The following is a 25,089-nucleotide window of genomic DNA, read 5'->3' on the forward strand; positions in this document are numbered from 1 at the left end:
ACCACGATTTTTTTTCGAAAATTCCCTCTCTTTGAGGATCCATATCCCCTTTCCAGTCGCATCTCTGGAGTCAAGAAGTTTTCTGAGTGACTGTTGACTCAAATTGATGGTCTCCACTGAATTTGGTCAAAATCCTCCAAAAATTGCAGTTAAAATTTCTGTTGACACATTTTTAGGAAAAATATTTTTTGAAATTGGATCAATATACCCAACTGGAGGCTCGAACCATTTGAAGAAGGAGGAGAAGGAGAAAGAGGAGAAAAACACCAATAAATTGAGTCCAAAAATTCAGTAAATATTTGAGCTAGCCTCCCAGAATGTGCTGCAATCGACATGTCACATCAAATACTTATCATTTTTTATTTCCTCTCAAAAATGTAGAGGTAGTTGAAGGGGCATTGAGGGATCTTATCTCCAAAAATAACCAATACATAGATTTGTATTTTAACTTAACACTTTCAAAATCCATAGAGACAATGTGTGACACATGGTTTTCAATTTTTTAATATTTTGAACACATTTAAGGGCACTGAAGGTGAGAAGAAGAGATAGGTCATAAGGGGTTTCCATCACAACTTTTTATATTTTTTGAATTTTATTGGTCAAAATTACATAAAGAATTCTGGGATTTGAGCCTTCAAATTTTGGAAATTACCAAAACTGCCCCATCGTGCCTAGTCTGGCACTGCATAAGTGTAAAATTGCAAATATACGGTGCCAGGTTGGGCACTGTATAAAGTCATTCATAGAGTGCCTAGTCTGGCACTGCATGAGTGCAATGAAAAATTGCAAATATGAATCTACAATAAGAAAGAGTTTATATAGTGCCTCACCTGGCACCGTCTATATGCAATTTTCTGCTTTGGCAGTGCCTAGCCTGGCACTAAGTATTACATCGTAAGCAGCGCCGGTCCTGGCACTGTCGCGTATTTCGGTCGTTTTTATTACCTGCGTCGGAAATGCACCTGCAGTTTAGAAGCCCCCCCGTCGTTTTATTACCTGCGTCAAACATCTGCACTCCTGGCCAAATGGTGTGCCTAATCCCCTCCCGTACACCCCTTCACAATTTTATTACCTGAATTCCAACACCTGCCCTCTGGGTCAAATTCTAAACATTTGGCAAGAGCAGATGTTCGAACTCAGGTAATAAAAATAGGGGGGGATTTATTGACTTCGGGAGGAGTTCAGTCTTCTGGTCGTTTTTATTACCTGCGTCGGAAATGCACCTGCAGTTTAGAAGCCCCCCCGTCGTTTTATTACCTGCGTCAAACATCTGCACTCCTGGCCAAATGGTGTGCCTAATCCCCTCCCGTACACCCCTTCACAATTTTATTACCTGAATTCCAACACCTGCCCTCTGGGTCAAATTCTAAACATTTGGCAAGAGCAGATGTTCGAACTCAGGTAATAAAAATAGGGGGGGGGGATTTATTGACTTCGGGAGAAGTTCAGTCTTCTTCTTTCTCATTTCACCATCACTCGTCGTACAAGTCAGACCTCGAGCTCTCTTCCTACTATGGCTAATATCAACTTGAATAACTTGATGCTAATGTGAGTGTACTTTTCATTTTCATTTGAATTTTTTATATTAAATTTTTTTCTGTTTTTCATTTTCGTGCAATTTTTTATTTTACATTTTTTTTGATTTTCATTTTCGTGCAATTTATTTTAATTTTTTATTTTATTTTTTTTTTATTTTCATTTTCGTGCAATTTATTATTTTAAATTTTTTTTGATTTTCATTTTCGTGCAATTTTTTATTTTCATTTTCGTGCAATTTTTCATTTTTCCATTTTCACTTTTTCATTTTTATTTATTTATTCATCATTTTTTCATTATTTCAACGTTACCTTATTTGAAATTTCATTTTTTTTTCTTCATAGTTTTCATTTTTAATTTTTTTTACTGACGTTTTTGGTCTTTGATTATTTTACTTTTTTCAATTCATATTAATTCTAATTTGATTTTTTTTAATTTATTTTTTTTACAGGCTCGAAGATCCTAATCCTGGGCTAATGATGGAAATACCTGTAAGCTTGTTTAGGAAATTATTGCTGAAAGCAGCAATCCTTGAGACACTGGTTGAGGCAAACGACGGCGGAGGTGGAGGCCATGGCCCTGGCCCTGGACCTGGTCCAGGCCCCAACAACGGCCCCCCCGGAGACGGCCCGCCTGGAAACGGCCCAAGCCCCAGCCCTAGTACGGGTGGCGGGAGTAATGAAACTCCAATCTTCTCATCAGGTATAATAAATTTAGATTCGTCATCGAAGAAAAGAAGAGAAAATAAATGATTTGTAAGTAGATATTTCATTTTTTCTTTTGTTTGAAGTTACCCCTTTTTTAATTCGATTTTTTTCTTTTTCAGGTCATTTCTCCGAAGCTCGTGTTTGTGTAAATAGATATTTTTTAAGTTACTTTTTCCATTTTTTATTTCAATTTTTTTCAGTTTTTTTTTCAGAAGCCAGCAGTTTTTGTTTTTAGGTGTTAAGGTTATTTCAGAAGATCGCAGTTTTTGTTTCCGTAAGTAGATATTTCATTTTTTTTTTCAAAGTTAAGGCCTTTTTTAAATGCTACGTTTTTTTCTACAGCAAAAAACGTAGCATTATAAAAAGGCCTCTACCCTTTTTATTTCAAATTTCTTCTTTTTCAGGTCATCCGGTTACTTTTTCATTTTCAATTCAATTTTTTTCTTTTTCAGGTTATTTTTTTCAGAAAAGTTTTTTGTTCGCAGTTTTTGTTTTTGTAAATAGAGCAGTTTTTGTTTTTGTAAGTAGATTTTCATTTTTTTTTCAAATTAACCTTTTCCATTTTTAATTATGTTTTTAGGTCTTAATTTTACCGTAATTAGATGTTTCATTGTTTTTCTCAAAGTTACTTTTCCATTTTTAATTCAATTTTTTTCTTTTTCAGGTTATTTTTTTCAGAAGAGTTTTTTGTTCACAGTTTTTGTTTTCGTAAGTACATAGATTTTCATTTTTTTTTCCAAAGTTACTTTTCCATCTTTAATTCAATTTTTTTCTTTTTCAGGTTATTTTTTTTTCAGAAGATCGCAGTTTTTGTTTCCATGGCGGCGGTGGCAACAGCAGCTGCAGCAGCAGCGCCCAAACGCTGTTCTCTCATTTGCAATTAATTGAACGTTGCAAGTACTTCGAAGTCTATGTACTCCAAAACGTGGGCGCCCTAGAAAAAACATAGTAAGTGAGATGGTATTTATATTTCTTTCTTGTTTTTCGCAGTTATCCATTTTTAATTTCAATTTTTTCTTTTTTTCAGTTTTTTTTTCATCAGTGGTTTTTCTTTAGTTTATTTATTTTTGTTTTTCGTTATTTTTTTCAGGTGTTTTTTTTTTTTTATTAGCAGCGGTATTATAGCTTGTTTTTTCATTTTTGTTTTGTTTAGTTATTTTTGTTTTTTCGTATTTTTCCAAAAACAAATTTACGTAGCGAGTGAAATTTTCGTTTCGAAACGTGCGTAATTATTTCTTTTTCAAAGCGTACCATACATTTTTCTGTGTTAACTTATCCTTGTACGTTTTTGAAAAAATTGTTTATTTAAAAATTTCACTCACTACGTTTGTCAAATCAGATTGGACGTAATTGGATTCAATTGTAGATCCAATGTGATCCATATTTGATTCGATTGGGTATGCATAGACATTTTTCGGTTATGTTGTGATTCAATAATTATTATTGGATGGACAGTTGTTTTTTTAAAATTTGGTTCAATTGGATGTAATTGTATCCAAAACTTTTTTTTTTGGCAAATTGAGTAGCTCAGTTTTGAGGTAGCTACTGAATTCAATATTTTAGACCCAACCTGATTCAATCGGATATTCTCATTCTATGTACTGGATGATCATTTTTTCAGCAATTTGGTCCGATTTGGGTCCAATTGAATCCAAAACTTCATTCTTATTATAGATGAATGTAATTATTTGTCTATTTTTTTCAAATTCGTCTTTGAGTTTATATAAATTTTCTAAACACTTACAAAATAATTTATATTCGAACAGTTTCTAAAAGAAAAAACAAAAAGCAAGAAGGTTGGTAAAGTATGTTTTCGACTTTATAAATTTTCAAGTTTACTCGACTCTCGACTACAGATTGTATTTACATATCAAATACCTGGCTATAGTTGAAGTACGTTAATATTCATAACTCTAATACGAATCATATCGAGGGTGAATTTAAACGTTGTTATGATACGTTTTAGCTGCATAATTCTCGTCGCGATGTGACTAAAAATTCAATTATCTTCATCTAATTGCAACGCTTCAACCCTACCTCTTCACTACTCCACCACCGCAACCCCAACATCATCGCGAGAACTAAGAACTTTGAACCGACAAACTTTTTTTCGCTTGTTTTTACAAATATCCAATATGATTTTAAAATTATTACGTTCAATGTAGTGGAAAAGAAAAGTGTACGTTGTTGGAAAAAAATAAACTGATAAAGTCGAATTCTCAACCATCATCGCGAATACCTCCTGGCTTATTTTTTTAACCGTCTCGGTTTTGAGAAAGAAGAAAGAGATAACCTACTGGTTCGCAACGCGAGATTCCACCAATGAATTAATTACGGGTATTTTTCTACCCACAACATACATACCGCAGAAAAAGAAAGATATAGACAGAATACAGACGAGTAAAACTTTCCAAATTGGTGTTTCGTCCTTGAAAAACTTGCTTTTTCTACATCTACAGCCATGTACCATACGTTTTTTGTGTTCTGTGTGCGTTGAATCGTGAAAAGAACATCGGATTCGGATTCAGCGGGCTAAAAAACATTGAAAACGATACCCATGATGTGTTTTTATCATCATCCCTTATTTTCAACCCCCTGTGGAGGGGAGGGGTTGAGATTAGGTATTTCTTCAATTAAGGGGTTGGATTGTTTATAATAAGTTCGGATTGATATTATAGATAAGTATTTTTACGACAGGTTTTATAGAAAAAATGCGATGAAAGAGGTAGGGGTTGTTTTTGAGGTAAGGGTGGTTTTTAAGGGATGATTGGTGAAAAGTGATAAAAATGCAATATGGGTATCAAAATGAATGTTTTTTGAACTTGGAATCAAATTTTTAATGCATTTGAAGTAGTGTACTTGGCTAGGTAATTTTCATCATGCTGCGATTTCAACCCCTTTGTGGGGGTGCGTTGTGATATTTGAAGTTTTAGGGGAGGTTTTGATCGATTTTCTTCAATTTTATGTACTCATCGACTATTTTTCTGTGAAAGTGGGTAATTTGTATTGATGAAGAGGACTCGTGTGGCTTTTTGGAATAAGGGTGGGTTCTTAAGGGATGAATATGAAAAAGTGATAAAAATGCAATATGGGTATCAAATTGAATGTTTTTGAACGTAGAATCAATGTTGATGCAAAGTGTATCTAGCTTGGCAATTTTGATCATTCTGCAATTTCACCCCCTTTTTAGGGGTCCATGGTTGATATTTGATCTGGGGGGGGGGGAGGTTTTGATCTATTTTCATCAATTTTATGTATTCATCAACTATTTCTGTGCGAAAGTGGGCAAGTAGTGTTGATGAAAATGATTCAGGTGATTTTTGGAATAAGGGTGGTTTTTAAGGGATGAATATGAAAAATTGATAAAAATGCAATATGGGTATCAAAATGAATGTTTTTTGAACGTAGAATCAAAGTTTAAATGCATTTGAAGTGTACTTGGTTTGGTAATATTCGTCATGCTGCGATTTCAACCCCTTTGTAGGGGTGCATTGTGATATTTGAAGTTTTAGGGGAGGTTTTGATCGATTTTCTTCAATTTTATGTACTCATCAACTATTTCTCTGTGAAAGTGGGTAATTTGTATTGATGAAGAGGACTCGGGTGGTTTTTTGGAATAAGGGTGGGTTTTTAAGGGATGAATATGAAAAAGTGATAAAAATGCAATATGGGTATCAAATTGAATGTTTTTGAACGTAGAATCAATGTTGATGCAAAGTGTATCTAGCTTGGCAATTTTGATCATTCTGCAATTTCACCCCCTTTTTAGGGGTGCATGGTTGATATTTGATCTGGGGGGGGAGGTTTTGATCTATTTTCATCAATTTTATGTATTCATCAACTATTTCTGTGCGAAAGTGGGCAAGTAGTGTTGATGAAAATGATTCAGATGATTTTTGGAATAAGGGTGGTTTTTAAGGGATGAATATGAAAAATTGATAAAAATGCAATATGGGTATCAAAAATGAATGTTTTTTGAACGTAGAATCAAAGTTTAAGTGCAATTCAAGTGTATCTGACTTGGTCATTTTCATCATTCTGCGATTTCAACCCCTTTGTAGGGGTGCACTGTGATATTTGATCATTTAGGGGAGGTTTTGATCTATTAGCATCAATTTTATGTACTGATCAACTATTTTTCTGTGAAAGTGGGTAATTTGTATTGATGAAGAGGACTCGGATGGTTTTTTGGAATAAGGGTGGTTTTTAAGGGATGAATTTGAAAAAATGATAAAAATACAATATAGGTATCGAATTCTTGGGTTTTTGGGTCGTAAAATCGAAATTTCTGGTTAGTTTTCATCTATCTGGTTTTCTTTTCGATGTAGTCGAATCAGTCTCCAATTTTTTTCACATTTTCCCACAATCTCAAATTTCTTATTTATCGCAGCGTTAAATTACGACTTTTCCAAACTCCGTATTTTCTGCCCAAAGTTTATTTTTTCAATTCCACCAACACGTGGATAATATCCGAAGTCATTGAATTTGGAAAAATAAACGTTCTACTCGGCACGTGTCCAAGTTATATTAGTTCCACAGGCGGAAATTTTTTCTTCGTTTACATCGAACTTGGCGACGCGATTATCGAACTGAATAAATTGTGGCAACTAAGATAGGATTAATTCGTAACAGAAAGAATGTTTAAAATGCCTCGATATCGCAAATATCTACAAACAAAGTCTCTGGTTTTCCTATAGAACAAATATACCTATACAGCTATCTATGGTAGTTTAAAATTCCGAAAACGAAACGCTCGTCGCGCTCATGAGAGGCTTGCGGGAAAAGTTTGGTAAGTAAAATTTGCACTCAATTTATAAAACTTGGTATAAGAAGAGAATGAACGAGAATGTGTAATTGAGAAGAGAGAATTAGTCGGCGCCATTGACAATGCTTTCATTTGCACAAACATACGAATTTATCTCACAGAGAGAGTACGTATAGATGGCTGGGCTGGAAACTGGAAAGCTGAACTACTTTAATATATGGCCACAATTCGCACTCTCGCTCTGGTCTTTTAGTATAATACGATAATATTATATGCCGCAGAATTATAAGGGTAAGGGCGCTAATAGGAAACGTGTTAGGAATTGATGTTAGGTCTTTGCAATGAAAATAACTTAATTTGATTGCGTCGAGAACTCTCTACCCTATGTTGTGAAAGTTTCTTCTTCTTCCTGTTAGCGATATAAAACTATACCTAGGTTCATCTATGTATAGCTAGAGGGGTCTGTTTAAATTCACCCTTTCTCTCTTCATCTCTTCTCAGCGTATATACTAAACTTAACCAACAATATGTCTGCTTTCTCTTTCGGATTATTGCCACTGTGGTTACTTTGTTCGCGGGCGTTTTAATGCGTACTTTGGCAAGAAGAACGAGTTAGCAGTCTGCATTTTACCTTTATTTAGTCGACTTTAAGCTTCTCCATATCTTTATACTGCATAATTGTATGACTTTAAGAAAACTTTTCAAACAAAAGATGGATTTTATAGCTTACCGTACAGTGCTCTATAACGAAAGGTAAATTGCATTGAGGTAGGTTAGGGTGCACACTAAAGACCTTCTTTCTTTTTTACCCTAACTCTTTCACACCCTTCGTATTAAGGATGTTTCGCGACTCGTCGACATCGTCTTTCTCAAATCGAACCGCCACGTTTTTTCCTGCATTTTCGATTATTTTTCGATACCTACAAAAATTTCATTAATTTTAAAAGCTTCTTATAGGGGTGTACCTATACCAACGTTTGAGAGTGAGCGAATTTAACATCACTTAAAATAACAAGTTAACACTGTTTCCTGAGGTAATATTTCATATCGGTTTGCTGTATAGTTTTATGTACCTACCTTTAACACAACTGAAATACCATCAACATCATTTATCATGGCTTATCCCTCCAAGTTGCCGGTGAACTTGTCACTTAACGTTATTAAATATCGTATTAACAGGATTACTCGGTGACAGTTTCAAGAAAAAATAAACACTTCGGATCCCAATGAAATATATTTATTACGTTAAAAAAAGAGCAATCTTTAATTCTCCCCCACAGCTCATCATGGTTGGAAGTAAAATTTGCCGTCTGTTTTTTTTCCTCCTTGCGATGAATTTCTTTTCGCAGATATACTCGTAGGATATTTAACTTTTCACTGTCCTGTTTGATGTCGAGAAGGGAGAAAAACCCCATCATTGATTAAAATCTTTCAAATTTTCCAGATTCACTGTACCGAAAAATTGTTTGCCAAAGCTCCGCTGACGTTTTATAGATAGACGTTCATGAATATCAAAAAGGTGACCTCTCTGGAAATCTACTTTTTGCTGGAATGATTCGATAGCTCAAAAATAATTCAAAGAGTGTTTCTTTGATTTATACGTATTGACGAGAACGTCGCACCTTCATCAATTAGGTAAGGTGAGTTTTTTGCTGGGGTTTTTATTCGTGTTTTAATGTAACTTGAGTGATAGGTATTTTGATGTTTGGAAAAAGGAATATGATTTTTTTTTCGTCATGGAAGAGGAGACGTCGAGAGGGAGGTGCGAGGGATGCAGTTGCATCGGGATTGGATTTTCATAATGAGCAATTTTGGTTAGGAAGAAGGACGCGTTTACCGCCAGGAAGGAAAAATTGGACTCACACAATGCATCAAAACAAATGATGGGGTGAAATAATTATCACAACACTTTTCCATGTTTAGATTAAAGGATCCTCGAGAGGTGAATTTGAGACAGGAAATTGTTTTCCTTCCACCTCCGGTAGTATTTTTTTGGATTTTCTTATCGTAATATTTGTTTTAAGGCAATAATGAGCGAACAATTTTCATTCCTGGCGCAGAATCCGCCCACCTTCTGAGTCAATATTGCTCATGGTTTGTTTTTTTTTCACCATGTGAGTTCAAGTTTCGAATTCTGAATTTCTATTTTATTTAATTTAAAAACGTAGGTACCTATTTATACATAAAATTCGGATCCCAAAAAATTTCACGTCAATCAAAATGATAATAATATTTTCAGATTTAACTTTTTCAAAACAAAAAAAAAATCTCAAAATCTAGAAATGTGTTTTTAGAGTGAAAAAAAAAATGGATACTCAAATTCTTTCATCAATAATGTACCTACCTATTTATGCTTTTTTTAAAATTTATATTCTCAAATTTCAAAATCCTCTAAAACTCTTAAAATTTGTAAACAATCCCTCACTTCAAAGTAAGAACTTGAGTAACTATCCTTTATATAATTCATGGGGAGAAAAAATTGTAATACTTCTCTCATTCTGTCATCTGTTTCACAAAAATTTAAAATAATTTTTTAAATTCCTGACGCAAAACCCGCCCACCTTTTCAGTCAAAGTTTCTCAAATAAGATATCCTTAAATCACTCTTTTTTTTTGGAAAGATTCTGGTACAAGATAGGATTTTTTGTGATTTTCACAAAACAAAAACTTGAGTCTGTTTTTGAAACGAATAGGATTTTTTTGCAAGCGTGGCAAAAATTGAGACTTTTTGGAAATTTTGATGAATAGGAACCATGTCATTTACACATAATTCCAACAAGCAGATTTTTGTGAATAGCTTAAAGAAGAAAGTAGAATTTTTTGTAATTTTGGCAGAAAAAAATGTCAATAAGAAGTCGAAATGGACATTCCTGGCGCAGAACCCGCCTATCTCTGTAGTCTGAATTTCTCATCACAGATCTCAAGTCACTCATAAGCAGGGTTGGGTATCTATGCGTAGAATAACCTATTCTACATTTTGGTGTAGAATGCGTAAAATTTGATGTGGAATGTGTAAAATGTGTAGAATATGCGTAGAATGCGTAGAATGTGTAAAATACGATGTAAAATGCGTAGAATGTGACAAAATCACCCATCTGAAAGCCAAAAAAATTGTTTATTTATCAAAAATGCGCTTTGAAAAATGAAAGTTCAACTATTTTGTTCAGCAAATTAAATTGGAAATGTGAATTTGGAATTTCTTCTTTTTGATTATGTAACCTGATTATAAAATAAATGATGGAAAAAATGAAAAAATGATGTTTTTCGAAAAAAAATTGTCTGCACATTTACCTATTCTACACATTCTACCCATTTTACACTTTTTCCAGGCTATTCTACATGTGCTATTCTACGCGTAGAATGTCCATGTATTCTACACGGTGTATTCTACAGCACAACCCTGCTCATAAGCTTTCAATAAGCTTTCACCAAAATGAAAAGACCAAAAAAAAAAAAAAAAAAAAGGGAAGACCAAACGACCAAAAGACGAAAAGACAGAAAGACTGAAAGACAAAACGACGAAAAGACGAATAGACGAAAAGACAAGAAGACAAAAAGACGAATAGATAAATAGATGAAAAGACAAAAAGACAAAAAAACGAAAAGACGAACAGACCGAAAGACTGCGTTTAAAACAAATGAAAAAAAACAGAACGATGTTTTAAACAAAAAATGCCGTTTAAAACTGCTTAAAACAATGTTTTTTTTTGTTTTAAATGTGTTTTTTTTCAACTCCAATTTCCTAAAAAAACACCTTTTTTTTAGTTTCTTGTTGAAAAAAAGAAAAAAGTGAAATTGAACAAACTGTATTTTTAAAGACAAATTTTGTGTTTTGATTCCAAGTTTTCAATATTTCTTGAGCTTTATAGCTATTTTATGACGTCACATCTTGAAAATTGATGTCTGGTGAACTCAAAACAAATGAATTTATGTTTAAGACACATTTTAAACGTGTTTAAAACACGTTTTAAACACATAGTTTTAAACAAAAGAAAAAAACTGTTTTAAAACAAAAAAAAAACGTTTAAAACCAAAAAATACGGTTTTTTGTTTTTTTTTTTTTTAAAAAAACACGTTTTTGTACAACCCTGTTGAAGAAGACCAAAAAGATTATAAGACCAAACAACAAAAAGACAACACAACAAAAAGACAAAACGACAAAAAGACAAAATGACAAAAAGACAAAATGACAAAAAGACAAATAGACGAAAACACGAACAGATGAAAAGACAACAAGACAAAAAAACGAAAAGATGAACAGACCGAAAGACTGAAAAAGACCAAAAAGATTAAAAGACAAACCGACAAAAAGACAAAACAAAAAAAAGACAAAACGACAAAAAGACAAAATGACAAAAAGACAAAATGACAAAAAGACAAAATGACAAAAAGACAAAATGACAAAAAGACAAAATGACAAAAAGACAAAATGACAAAAAGACAAAATGACAAAAAGACAAAATGACAAAAAGACAAAATGACAAAAAGACAAAATGACAAAAAGACAAAAACACGAACAGATGAAAAGACAAAAAGACAAAAAAACAAAAAGACAAAAAAACGAAAAGACAAACAGACTGAAAGACTGAAAAAGACCAAAAAGATTAAAAGACAAAACAACAAAAAGACAAAACAACAAAAAGACAAAACGACAAAAAGACAAAACGACAAAAAGACAAAACGACAAAAAGACAAAACGACAAAAAGACAAAACGACAAAAAGACAAAAATACAAAAAGACAAAAAGACAAAATGACAAAAAGACGAATAGACGAAAAGACAAACAGATGAAAAGAAGAAAAGACGAAAAGACAAAAAGACGATAAGATGAAAAGACAAAAAGACCAAAAGACATAAAGACGAAAAGACCAACAGACCAAAAGATGAAAAGAACAAAAGACCAAACAACAAAAAGTCAAAAACATGAAATGACAAAAAGACATGCAACAAGAGTCACGAACAAATGGAATCATTTTTTGTAAATCATTCGCGAACGAATTGATTCGTATAAGCGACTCGTTCAGATACGAACCAATTCATTTACTCAATTTTTGGTGAATGATTCGCGAACGAATTGATTTGTATTAGTGACTCGTTCACGAACGAATCGATTAATTCACTCAATTTTTGATGAATCATTCACGAACAAATCGAATCATTTTTTGTAAATCATTCGCGAACGAATTGATTCGTATAAGTGACTCTTTCCGCATGGAGTGAATTGGCACAAAAATTAATTTAAAATTTAATTTCTCACGAATTTTTTTTGCTCAATAGGAAAGTGAAAATTTCATGTCATTCGTTGAATGAAAATTGAAACATTTTAAATCGATTTTATTGAAAATCAATTTTAGTTGAATTCAAGTCTCCAACTCCGAACCAGTCTTTGATCGTTGCAAAATCTCACGTTTCTGACCAAAATTTTTGTTTCAACAACAAACAAAAAACGTTCTTTTACAAAATAGAACATTTTTAATATTGATTTTGTGGGTAGTTTTATGTCATGGATCTAAAAAATTGTTTGTCTGATATGAAATCACTATTGTTTTTGAGCCAATGCTTCACGTAGATGAACTTAAGTATTTTTGTGTTTATTTTTCTATAGAATAATCAATTTTTGAAATTCACATTCTTTTTGGAATTGCACAATTTCATTTGGAGGTGCCCAAAGAGGTCAATTTTTCGATCATTACTGACAATTTCAAAACATGGAGAAAAATGGCCAAAAACTTCAGCACTGTTTTTTTTTAAAAATTGACAATAATGAACAAAACTTGGTGCTACTGCTTTGAAAATGTTCCTCTAATTTCAAAAATGATATCTTTATTCAACGTTTTGGCATAATTATTAGGCTACCTAATGTGAAATATTTGAGAAAAAAAATTCAGAATACAAATTTACCCTAAAAAATTAACAATTTGCGAATTTTTAACCACCCAGCAGAACTTTAAAAGTGGGTTTAGATTCTGATGGCAATACAATGGCCTGGGTCGATGCAGAATCTCAAATGTACCATCTTAATATTAAACTGGTCTATTTTTCCCCATGTTGGGGCGGGAATTGGAGCAAAATCCACAATTTTTTCGAATATTCAATCTTTTCGAGGATCCACATCTCCCCTTCAAGGGCACCTCCAGAACAAACTTTTTTTTTGGGTGACTTTCAACTTCTCCAATAAATTTGATTGAAGTAAAATGCAAATATTTTATGATAAATTTTGAAAATTTTCAAAAAATGCTCACAAAGGCTTGTCCTTAAAATTTTATTGTTTCTTCTCAAAATTCTTACCTATCCAATAAATTTGATTGAAGTAAAATGCAAATATTTTATGATAAATTTTGAAAATTTTCAAAAAATGCTCACAAAGGCTTGTCCTTAAAATTTTATTGTTTCTTCTCAAAATTCTTACCTACTTATTCAAAAAAAAATCAAACGCACTAATTTGAACCTCTATACATATTGTGAATTTTCTGATCATCGGGTTTAGGTACCTATTTTTGAATTAGCTCAAAATTTGTTTAAAATAACTACATACCTATCTATGAGTTTCATTTTTTTTCTTTCAAGAATACCCCCAAAAAAGATAAATGAAATAATTTCCAATAACCCAGATTTTACTGATAAAATACCAAGAAAATCCCTTCAAAAATGCGAATTGGAATCCAACGCGAGTAAATCACAGCCTATTTCAAGTTACCTATACAAACTTTGAAGGCTGTAAAACGAAATATTTCGATTGTTTGGCAGGTATTTTTACAAAATAACTCGCCTTTTCGTAATGCTACATTTTAAGAAGACATTTTATGGAACTCGTAGTAGGTAGTCGTAGGTATGCTTTGATAATATACATACCCGCTGTATCGAAAAGCAGCACCGAAAAAGCGTACGAATTGTTTCGAAATTTTCATCTCGTTGAAAATTAACGTTCGCTTTGAACAATATTACTCTATAATCCGTCGTCACCCTTGATCGCCCCCTCCCCCTCAAGCAGCTTTCATCGTTCACTATTCGGGCCAAAAACCGTCAATATTCAACACCTACTCGCTGGTATTCTGAATTATCGCGCCATTGGCGGGCAAAACCGGTGTAAAGTTCGATTTGCGAGATGAAAAGTTGGAATTTTAAACTAGACATTATGATTAATCGATGGAGAAAAATAAATCGAGTTAATGTGCAACTTAAGTGGAGTAGCAGGTGCTATTGTTTTCAACTTTTCAATTTTCTTACCGAGGGATACTTCTAATATAAAAGTTTTTAGCCCGAAGGAAACACATTCGGCCGATTTGCTGACCAATAAAGTTTATTGCAAACACTGCTGTGTATATGTGTTAAATTTTCAACTTTTGCTTACGATAGGTTTGCGAAGTGTACCAGATTGATCGTATACCCCATTGGGTGAAAATCTGCCCATCCGCTGAAAAAGACGCCAAAACCAGCTGGTTTATGGACGTATTCTGAATATACGCATGAAAAAGCGTTGTTCAGAAAGCGAATTGGTGCACTGAAAGAAAAATCTGCCAAAAAATACGCTACATGAATATTTCGTAGCGTATTTTTCTCGCGTAAGGCCACAACGCGTTCAAATTACGGGCGTCTTTTTCGCGTTGAAAAAAACCAACTACAAAATACGCTACGAGTATGTTTTTTGGCGTAATTCTTTCGCGTATTTAATAAACACACGCGTAAATGCGGTATTTTACGCGTGTGTTTTCGCGTAGTATAGGAATATTTGCATTCAATTAAATACATGCTGTGGTGGTCAGGTTAGTAGAGAAGTCGCCCACCGATCCGGAGACCCAAGATCGATCCCCGACAGTGCCAAAAAATTTTTTCGTGAATATCGAACATTGGCTGCAGAATTTATCGCGTAAAAAAATACGCGCGCGGATTAATGAGCAGAAAACTATTGGCGGAAAGTGTTGCGATTCCTGCCGCGTTTTTTTGTCGCGTATGATTGGCAGATTTTCACCCAATGGGGTAGTTATATCGAGAGTGAATTTGTCGTCTTGGTTTGACGTTTTGTTGCAGAGTAATATGAATTGCATGACTGTTTACTTGGATATTATACTCGGATAGGGGTGAAATAGGCAATATGGTCGATTTTTGTACAGGAGTAATTGTTTATTAATATATTTCAAGGGTTTGATTATGCTTGACCAACTCGAATGAGGTGCTAAGAGGCACCTTGGTGGACTTTAGTGCCAGAGTAGTTGCTTATTTCAATATTCAAGGGGCTAATTACGCTTGAAGAAGGTAAATGGAGCGTTGAATAGGCAACTTGGTGAGCTTCCAGGTAGACGGACACATATTGAGCATTTGGGGATGAAAAGCTGTCTATTGATATACATCAGGAGCTGATCTCTACTTGAAAAATCTAAACAAGGTACTAAATAGGAATTATTCGAGTACGAATAGGTGACCAAAAAACGACGAAGAGACAAATTTAATAGCTTCACAGTACGATATATCGCATTCTACAAAAAGTAGGTAACTCAAATTGGACGTAAGCGTATAAAAATAAATATTTGTCCGGTATTATATTTAAAAGGTAATGATCCTCGACCATCGAGTCGCGAATAGCAAAACTCGTGTTATTATTTGCTATTTTTTTTCTCGTTGTAAAAAGGTTTCGAAAACAAAACAAATTGAACACCAGCGGTACATTATTTCCGGTGTGGAGCTGGCTCGAGCTAAATAAATAGTACCTCTTTGCGAGTAGAATGGTGTTCTCTAACAAGTAGTTTTAGCCGAGTATAGAAAAACTTTGATAATTTTTTTCCATCAGCGTGGTATAAAAATAAATCTGTTGATACGCGAATCACATTTTAAAAGATAGTGCCGAGCGTTAATGTGGCCTCGTCCGAGTTCCAGCGGCGAGATTTCTCAACTTACTTATATTCGAAAGTTTCCTATTTCAACGTATATAATTTATTATATAGGTTTGCGATAGGAGGACTGCAGGGTTGGTGGCCTGGTGGAGGGATTCGACATCGGCGTCGCGTCCTGTCTGCGTATATATGCAAATTCTGAGGGCGGAAATTTGCTGCGAACGAATGAAAGAATGAAATAAAGAAAGAAAGAAAAAAAAATCACGTAAACTCGAACGGCGGTGGCGAATGACGTTGTTAAATATGCTGTCAAATTTTCGAATCTACTATAATCAATTGTTGTAGCAAAATGTAAATGGGTGCGGGGCGCAGTGCCTCGCCTCTCTTTCGTATTTCTTAACGGTTTGCGGCGAGAAACGGTGGCGTTGAAATTTTAGATTCTATTCAACGAAAGGACATAGGTTAATGAACAGTGTAAAATAAATGGTCCACAAAGCCCCAAAAAGAACAATAGCACCGAAATAAAATATAGCAGGGAAGCCTGCGCTGGCCTGGTTATGGTGGTTTGGGTTTTTATTCCTATCGTCGTCAGCGTCGCCTTTCTATTCTGGTTTTAAACGCATAGTACAGCTTGCAAAATGTCGCGAGTCGCGTGTGAAGAGTTTTTGTTTCTTTTATATTTGCGAGCAGAAATTTAGAAAGTGACTAGAAATGAATATTTAGTAATGTCAACGAGTGGCTTGAGATCTGTGATGAGAAATTTCGACTAGAGAGGTAGGCGGGTTCTGCGCCAGGAATGAACATTTTGACTTCTATTTGACACGTTTTTTTTTTTGCCAAAATTACAACGAATTCCACTTTTTAAATTAAAATTACGGAAGAAAAATCGGATTTGTCGTCAGAATTAATGATATAGGTACTATTATTTTCTTATTCATATTAAAAGACATGATTTTTTCAAAAGCAAAAATGAAAGTACAAAAAAAAGTCTAAGGCGCAAACCAGGAACTGGGAAAGTAACCAGAAATGAATAAATGATAAAAGTCTATTAGTGAACAATGATCTCTGATCAGAAATTTGCACTGAATAAGTAGGCGGGTTCTGCGCCAGGAATGAGCATTTTTGACTTCTAGTAGATTTGTATTTTGCCAAAATGTCTAGAAAATTCTACTATTTTATTAAAAAGTGAAAAAAAAGTCTGTTTCCTGTCAGGATTAAGTGAATGGTTGGTTGTTATTCATATTAAAAGACAAAATCATTTTTTGAGATCAAAAAAAAATTCAAAAATGAAGGTGCTGCAGACTAAAAATTTAGAAAGTGACTAGAAATGCATATTTGACATTCCGGTGAAAGTCAGAGACTTTTATTACTTAATTCATTCTTCCATCCAGTCTCTGTTTTTCCATCTTTCCATCTTTCCATCTTTCTGTCTTTCCATCTTTTGGTCTATTCGTCTTTTCATCTTCTTGTCTTTTCATCTTTTTTGGTTTTTTGGTCTTTTTGTCCTTTCGTCTTTTGGTCTTTTCATCTTTCAATCTTTCAGTCTTTCGGTATTTAGGTCTTTTGATCTTTTGGTCATTTCATCTTTTCATCTTTTTGTCTTTTCGTCTCTTCGTCTTGTGAATGGTTCACCATAAATTGACTGAATGAATCGATTGGTTTGTGAACGAGTCACTTATACGGAGGAATTCATTCGCGGATGATTCATCAAAAATTGAGTACAAGAATCGATTCGTTCGCGAATGATTCACTAAAAAATTCAATTCGTTTGCGAATGATTCACCAAGAAGTATTCAATTCGTTCATGAAGGATTCACCATAAATTGAGTGAATGAATCGATTCGTTCGCGAACGAGTCACTGATACGAATCAATTCGTTCGTGGAAGATTCATCAAAAACTGAGTAAATGAATCAATTCGTTCGCAAATGAGTCGTATGAAACAATTCGTTCGCGAATGATTCACAAAGCAATTTTCAATTCGTTCGCGAATGATTCACCAAGAATTTTTCAATTCGTTCGCGAATGATTCACCATTTTTTGAGCGAATGAATCGATTCGTTCGCGAATGAGTCATACGAATCAATTCGTTCGCGAGAGATTTATTAAAAAATTCAATTCTTTTGCGAATGATTCACCAAGAAATATTCAATTCGTTTATGAAGGATTCACCATCAATTGAGTGAATGAATCGATTCGTTCGCGAACGAGTCACTGATTCGAATTAATTCGTTCGTGGATGATTCATCAAAAATTGAGTAAATGAATCGATTCGTTCGCAAATGAGTCGTACGAATCAATTCGTTCGCGAATGAGTCACTCATACGAATCAATTCGTTCGCAAATGAGTCGTACGAATCAATTCGTTCGCGAATGATTCACAAAGAATTTTTAAATTCGTTCGCGAATGATTCACACGGAATTTTTCAATTCGTTCGCGAATGATTCACACAGAATTTTTCAATTCGTTCGCGAATGCTTCACACGGAATTTTTCAATTCGTTCGCGAATGATTCACAAAGAAATTTTCAATTCGTTCGCGAATGATTCACCAAGAATTTTTCAATTCGTTCGCGAATGATTCACCAAGAATTTTTCAATTCGTTCGCGAATGATTCACCAAGAATTTTTCAATTCGTTCGTGAATGATTCACCATTATTTGAGCGAATGAGTCATACGAATCAATTCGTTCGCGAGAGTTTCACTAAAAAATTCAATTCGTTTGCGAATGATTCACCAAGAAATATTCAATTCGTTTATGAAGCATTAACCATAAGTTGAGTGAATGAATCGATTCGTTCGCGAACGAGTCACTGATACGAATTAATTTATTCGTGGATGATTCATCAAAAATTGAGTAAATGAATCAATTCGTTCGCAAATGAGTCGTACGAAACAATTCGTTCGCGAATGATTCACCAAGAATTTTTCAATTCGTTCGCGAATGATTCACAAAGAATTTTTCAATTCGTTCGCGAATGATCCACCAAGAATTTTTCAATTCGTTCGCGAATGATTCACCAAGAATTTTTCAATTCGTTCGTGAATGATTCACCATTATTTGAGCGAATGAATCGATTCGTTCGCGAATGAGTCATACGAATCAATTCGTTCGCGAGTGATTTACTAAAAAATTCAATTCGTTTGCGAATGATTCACCAAGAAATATTCAATTCGTTTATGAAGCATTCACCATAAATTTAGTGAACGAATCGATTCGTTCGCGAACGAGTCACTGATGCGAATCAATTCGTTCGTGGATGATTCATCAAAAAGTGAGTAAATGAATCAATTCGTTCGCGAATGATTCACAAAGAAATTTTCAATTCGTTCACGAATGATTCACAAAGAAATTTTCAATTCTTTCGCGGATGATTCACCAAGAATTTTTCAATTCGTTCGTAAATGATTCACCATTATTTGAGCGAATGAATCGATTCGTTCGCGAATGAGTCATACGAATCAATTCGTTCGCGAGTGATTTACTAAAAAATTCAATTCGTTTGCGAATGATTCACCAAGAAATGTTTTATTCGTTTATGAAGAATTCACCATAAATTGAGTGAATGAATCGATTCGTTCGCGAACGAGTCACTGATACGAATCAATTCGTTCGTGGATGATTCATCAAAAATTGAGTAAATGAATCGATTCGTTCGCAAATGAGTCGTACGAATCAATTCGTTCGCGAATGATTCACCAAGAATTTTTCCATTCATTTGTGAATGATTCACCATTACTTGAGTAAATAAATCGACTCGTTCACGGATGATTCATTAAAAATTGAGCGAATGAGTCATACGAATCAATTCGTTCGCGAACGAGTCATATGAATCAATTCGTTCGCCAATGATTTACCAAAAAATTCAATTCGTTCGCGGATGATTCACCAAGAATTATTCAATTCGTTCGTGAATGATTCGTCATAAATTGAGTAAACGGATCGATTCGTTCTCGAATTATTCACCAAAAATGATTCAATTTGTTCGCAAATGATTCACCTACAAATTAATCAATTGGTTCAATCGCTAATCAGTTGTGAATGATTCGCTTCGATTCGAATCGATTCACTTCTCTTGAAAACAGATCAATTCCTATACAATAATTTCACAAAAACTGAATCATTCGTAAAATAATTGATTCGTTTGCGAATGATTCACCAAGAAATCAATCAGTTTATTTAATCCCCAATTGTTTGATCGCTTGTATATGATTCGATTCCTTGCAAACAGATCAATTTCTATACAAATGTTTCAAAAAATGTGAATCAATTCGTTCGTAAAAGATTTTCATTTGATGAAAAGTCGGTCTTTTCACGCTGAATACGTGAGTGTTTTTTCATTTCGATCCTGTTTGTTTCCTTTCAGATAGAATAATCTTACCCAAATAATTGCATTTTCATTTTTACACCATTCGAATAACGAAAAATCTCCATCGAATAATTACCCATTTACGTGTCGCAAATTTGATAACGCGAGAAAAATGTCACCGAATACGAAATCCCGATGGAATTGTGTGACATAGTGTCGACTATAACTACGACGACTACTACAACTACACTTCTTCGAAAAAAAAAACTACATAAATAAGAAGAAATACACAATAGCAGCAGAAGAATATCAGCAACGAAAGCAGCACACAGAGAGTAGAAGAAGCAGGGTGAAAAAAAAAGGGCAGCAATATTTCTCGCAGCTGTTGTCTATATATGAAAACGAAGACTCTACTCTCAGCGCCTGAACGAACAGAAAAACGGCATTCAATCTAAATTAAAATACTGCAGAAAGGCAATTTAAAACGTTGTACGTGTCTGGTCGTGAATTATTTATCGATATTTTCAGCTAAACAATCGACCATGGTAGTTCATTATTTTGGTATGGTGTAGAAAAAATATACAGTATGTTTCCTCGTATATCCGAGGCCAATTTGACGGTCAACGACGAACGATGACAATAAACTCGATGCTCCTCGTGCTTGTGCTCAAAGTGCCCCCGCACAAAAGAGCAATAACGTGGCGAAAAAACTTCAAGATAACGGCTTAATTTATCAAGTATTCGTTTGATGACTTTGTCACACAGCTTCAAGTTTTATACGAAAATATAAAAAAAAAGACATCCTTTGGCCGGGGAATATCCGCAGGGCACACACAGCACAGCGTCAGATAACAACAGCAGCCCGCAACCGTACTATGCGAAAACTGTTTTAAAAAGCAACTCTTTATGTAAGTTACTTTTCAATGTGACGTGCTCAACGAAGCGAAATGCATTAACCAACCATTAAAGTAGTCCTGTCCGTTCTTCCGCGTTTTAGATTGCAGCTACGAGTACGAATTTTTGTACCAATTTTTTTGTGTACGCCACGCTTCGTCCGTATTTAAAAAGGGATTTCCGGATTAAAACTGAATTTTAAATGTATCCGTTAATTCGATTAAAATTAACTTTTTCCACTGCTAAAACTCTCTGCTCTTTCGGTAATGCTGTTAAGGGTAGATGAGCTCGTGGATATTTGACTCTCTTTTTTTGTGTGTGCTGCTACGACTACCGACTACGAGTACCTATACTTTGCCTTATACTCTCGACCTAAACAAATGAAACTTGATTGATCTATTAAAATTACTCTAAGCTATTGGGAATACTACAAGTGAAATTGTAATGAATAATGAGCGAATTCCATTTAAAACCTCGAAATTGATCGTATATATGTACCTAGTCTTTGAAATGGTTAACTGAGGTAGTAATTATTTTAACCGAGAGTGAAGCTTCTTTTTACGAAATTGGAATTTGAAAGAAAAAATGACCGTGTATTTTGAAAAGAATTTTCTAGTTGAAAAGGGCGATGGAGAGGGAACTTTTTTCAAACTGACAAATACCTACTTATGTATGCATTTATTACCCCTACGAACAAAAAAAAAATTGAAATTAATATTTGTATAATAATTTTAGTTACTTTCTAAATTTCTGATCTGCAGTTTGAGCTTCTTATCATATTTTTGATTTTTTCACCCTCTTTTGTTTTTTTTTCTAATGGGCTTCTCACCGATGTATGTATTTTCGTTTATTTAACCAAAAAATAAAAGAATAAAAATGGCTTGGAAATTCAGAAGGAAAAAACAGAAATGAGAAATTTGCTCCGGAAAGGTAGACGGGTTCTGCGCCAGGAATGAATATTCAAATCTTGGTTGGCTCACAAGGGACAGGAGAAAAAAAGAGTTAATCGTTTTTCTGGGCATTTTTGGTAAAAGTCTGCGAGTGACTCAAGATCTGTGATGAGAAATTTGGACTTGAGAGGTAGGCGGGTTCTGCGCCAGGAATGAACATTTTGACTCCCATTTGACTCGTTGTTTAACAAAATTTCAACAAGTTCTACTTTATCATTGAGATTACCAGGAAAAATCTGTTTGTGTTCTGAATTATGGAAATGGCTGGTTCTTATATTCTTTACGATTAGGTAAGTATTAGTCCAGGAAAAATAGCATTCCATTACGAAAAGTGAGGTAGAAAGCTGAATTTTGGTATACGGGTCCATTTTTTTGTGCTGAACACGAATCCGATGAGTCCCCGGTCGTCCCTGGTGAGCATTCTCCCCTATTGTTCGAAAATCGTGAACAATGAGGGGGCTGAGGGGCTCTGGAGAGGGGTAGGTGAGTGTAGCAGAAAATCTGAGGTCATATTCGTGCTCAGCGGTATCGAATCATATGAAAACGACACCAACATCATCAAAACAACTATATTTTGAAAATCGTGAAAATTGAGGGGGGCTGAGGGGCTATGGAGAGGGGTAGGTGAGTGTGACAGAAAATCTGAGGTCATATTCGTGCTCAGTGGTATCGAATCATATAAGAACAATACCCTACTCATTGATAGTTATTTTTTTCAAAATTCTCATTTCACCCCCCCACCCCCACCCCCCTACGATACATTATTCCAAGTTTTCACCACGGCGAACCAAAGCGAAAATTTCTAATATAGTATATGATGTTTGGGGGCCAAAAATACATCCAAAAAACGTGTTTACAAAATTGTACCTCGCAATCTTGATTGTTAATAACTTAATAAGCATAAAAAAATGAAAAAAACGCCATTTTGAGGGGTAAATATGAGGGGAGGGGGTTGAAAATTTTTGTGGGGATACCTATCTAGGATATACATAACTTCCAGAAAAATTTTCAAAATCGGTTGAAATGGGGCTGAGAAAAGTGTTACTGAAAGTTCAAAAAAGGGGGGTTCCGCAAAAAGGGGAGGGGGTGTGGATCTGAAATTTTTTGCGCGGAGGTTTCTCTATGGTACCCGCCTTTCATGCTAAACGCTTTCGGGGACCATTTCACCCCTCTTAGGCGCCTATAGCCTTCATGTATTTTTCAGGGAACCCCCCTTTTTTGAATGGTTGTGGTTCCACCCCCCTTGGGGGTAGAAGCAAAGTTGATATATCACTAGATCGGAAATTTGACATTTGACGTAGATTCTTGTATCTAACCTCATTTTTCGCTAAAATACAATGCGGGGGAGAAAATTGCAAAAAACTGGTTTTGGGGGGCTTAGATCCACAATAGGGGAGAACGCTCACCAGGGACGACCGGGGACTCATCGGATTTGTGTTCAGCACAAAAAAATGGACCAGTATACCAAAATTCAGCTTTCTACCTCACTTTTCCCAATGATCCTTTTTTTTCATCTAATTTTCCTGGACTATATTTCCAAAATAAAAAATAAAAAATACACAAAAAAAGTCCAAAACGCAGACCAGGAATTTAGAAAGTGACTAGAAATGAATATTTTGTAAAGTCTACGAGTGACTTGAGATCTGTGATGAGAAATTTGGACTTGAGAGGTAGGCGGGTTCTGCGCCAGGAATAAACATTTTTGAATTTCACTTGATTTGTTATTTAAAAAAATATTTTTCCTGTGAGAATATTATGGGAGGAATGACGCGTTCTTATTTATATTAAATGACAAAATATTTGTTTGAAATAATAATAAAAGAAAAAGAAGTCCAAGGCGCCGCGCCGGCTAGAAATTTAGAAAGCGATTAGAAATGCATATTTGGCATTTTGGTGAAAGTCTACAAGTAACCAAAGACCCGTGATGAGACATTTAGACTGGAGGGGTGAGGCGGGTTCTGCGCCAGGAATGAAAATTTGACTTCCAGTTAGTTCATGCATTTTTTTGGGGGGAAAAAAACTTTTGGTCTCCAATCGAGCTGAAAATTAAGATAGGTATGAAGGTTTTTTGGTACGGTGAATTAATTTCCTGAGTCAGATTTTCACCAGAGTGCACCACTTGCTTAGAAATACCCTTTTCAAAAGTGACCCTAAAAAAATGGTCGAATTTTGATTTTTTTTTTTGACGAAATCTAACTAATTCGAGGTCACTGATTTTTAATATGACGTCCAAATTGACGATGGTTCTTTGGATTCCGAGATAAGCGCCAGTTTTTCATCAAGGAGGAGCGATCGCTCAAATCGAACAGCAGATTCGGACTCGGTAACCTCAAATTAGTCGAAAACGACATTTTACTCGATTTTTTTGAAAATCTAAAAAATCCAAAAAATGCCAAGGGGTTAGGTTCATGCATTTTTTTGGGCGAAAAAACTTTTGGTCTCCAATCCAGCTGAAAATTTGTTTAGGGAAGTTTTTTGGAACGACGAATTCATTTCCGGTGTCAAATTTTTACCAGAGGGCACCACTTGCTTAGAAACAGCCTTTTCAAAAGTGACTTGAAAAAAATGGTCGAATTTTGAATTTTTTTGACGAAATCTAACTAACTCGAGGTCACTGATTATGAATATGATGTCCAAATTGACGATGGTTCTTTGGATTCCGAGATAAGCGCCAGTTTTCCATCAAGAAGGAGCGATAGCTCAAATCGAACAGCAGATTCGGACTCGGCAACCTCAAATTAGTCAAAAACGACATTTTACTCGATTTTTTTGAAAATCTAAAAAATCCAAAAAATGCCAAGGGGTTAGTTCATGCATTTTTTTGGGCGAAAAAACTTTTGGTTCCCAATCCAGCTGAAAATTTATTTAGGGAGTTTTTTTGGGACAGCGTATTCATTTCCGGTGTCAAATTGTCACCAGAGTGCCCTCTTCTCTTGAAAACAGCCTTTTTTTGAGCTCAAAAATCACCTGGAAAATGTTGTCAAATTTCTCATTTTTTATGACAGATTCTGGCCAATTTCAGGTCGCTGATTTCGAATATGGCATCAAAAATGATGCAGGCTGTTTTGATTTCGAGATAGGAACCAGTTTTCCCTGA

The 25,089-nt window shown here is 34.7% G+C and overlaps 2 protein-coding genes across 3 annotated transcripts in view; one reads left to right on the forward strand and one right to left on the reverse strand.

The window, feature by feature from the left end:
• Positions 1 to 25,089, reverse strand: part of LOC135843622 (uncharacterized) — a 192,006-nt gene that overhangs the window by 10,323 nt on the left and 156,594 nt on the right. The gene's annotated exons all lie outside the window — the stretch shown is intronic.
• On the forward strand, positions 1,447 to 3,897 carry LOC135844472 (27 kDa primary mesenchyme-specific spicule protein-like). 2 transcript variants are annotated; one of them, XM_065362690.1, is made up of 6 exons: positions 1,447 to 1,551; positions 1,991 to 2,294; positions 2,366 to 2,520; positions 2,699 to 2,766; positions 2,911 to 2,954; positions 3,028 to 3,897. In XM_065362690.1, exons 1-2 carry the CDS (start codon positions 1,517 to 1,519, stop codon positions 2,289 to 2,291), a joined length of 336 nt encoding a protein of 111 aa, XP_065218762.1. In that variant the 5' UTR covers positions 1,447 to 1,516; the 3' UTR covers positions 2,292 to 2,294; positions 2,366 to 2,520; positions 2,699 to 2,766; positions 2,911 to 2,954; positions 3,028 to 3,897. The 2 variants fall into 2 exon arrangements, 1 of the variants encoding a protein (XP_065218762.1); XR_010558539.1 differs by lacking the exon at positions 2,699 to 2,766.

This window comes from Planococcus citri, chromosome 4, assembly GCF_950023065.1.
Source record: "Planococcus citri chromosome 4, ihPlaCitr1.1, whole genome shotgun sequence".
NCBI lineage: Eukaryota > Metazoa > Arthropoda > Insecta > Hemiptera > Pseudococcidae > Planococcus > Planococcus citri.

Coding starts and splice junctions, on each gene's coding strand:
- LOC135844472 (XM_065362690.1), top strand. CDS start 1,517: ATGGCTAATATCAACTTGAATAACTTGATGCTAAT. Junction 1,552..1,990: donor TTGAATAACTTGATGCTAAT/GTGAGTGTACTT, acceptor TTTTTTTTACAG/GCTCGAAGATCCTAATCCTG.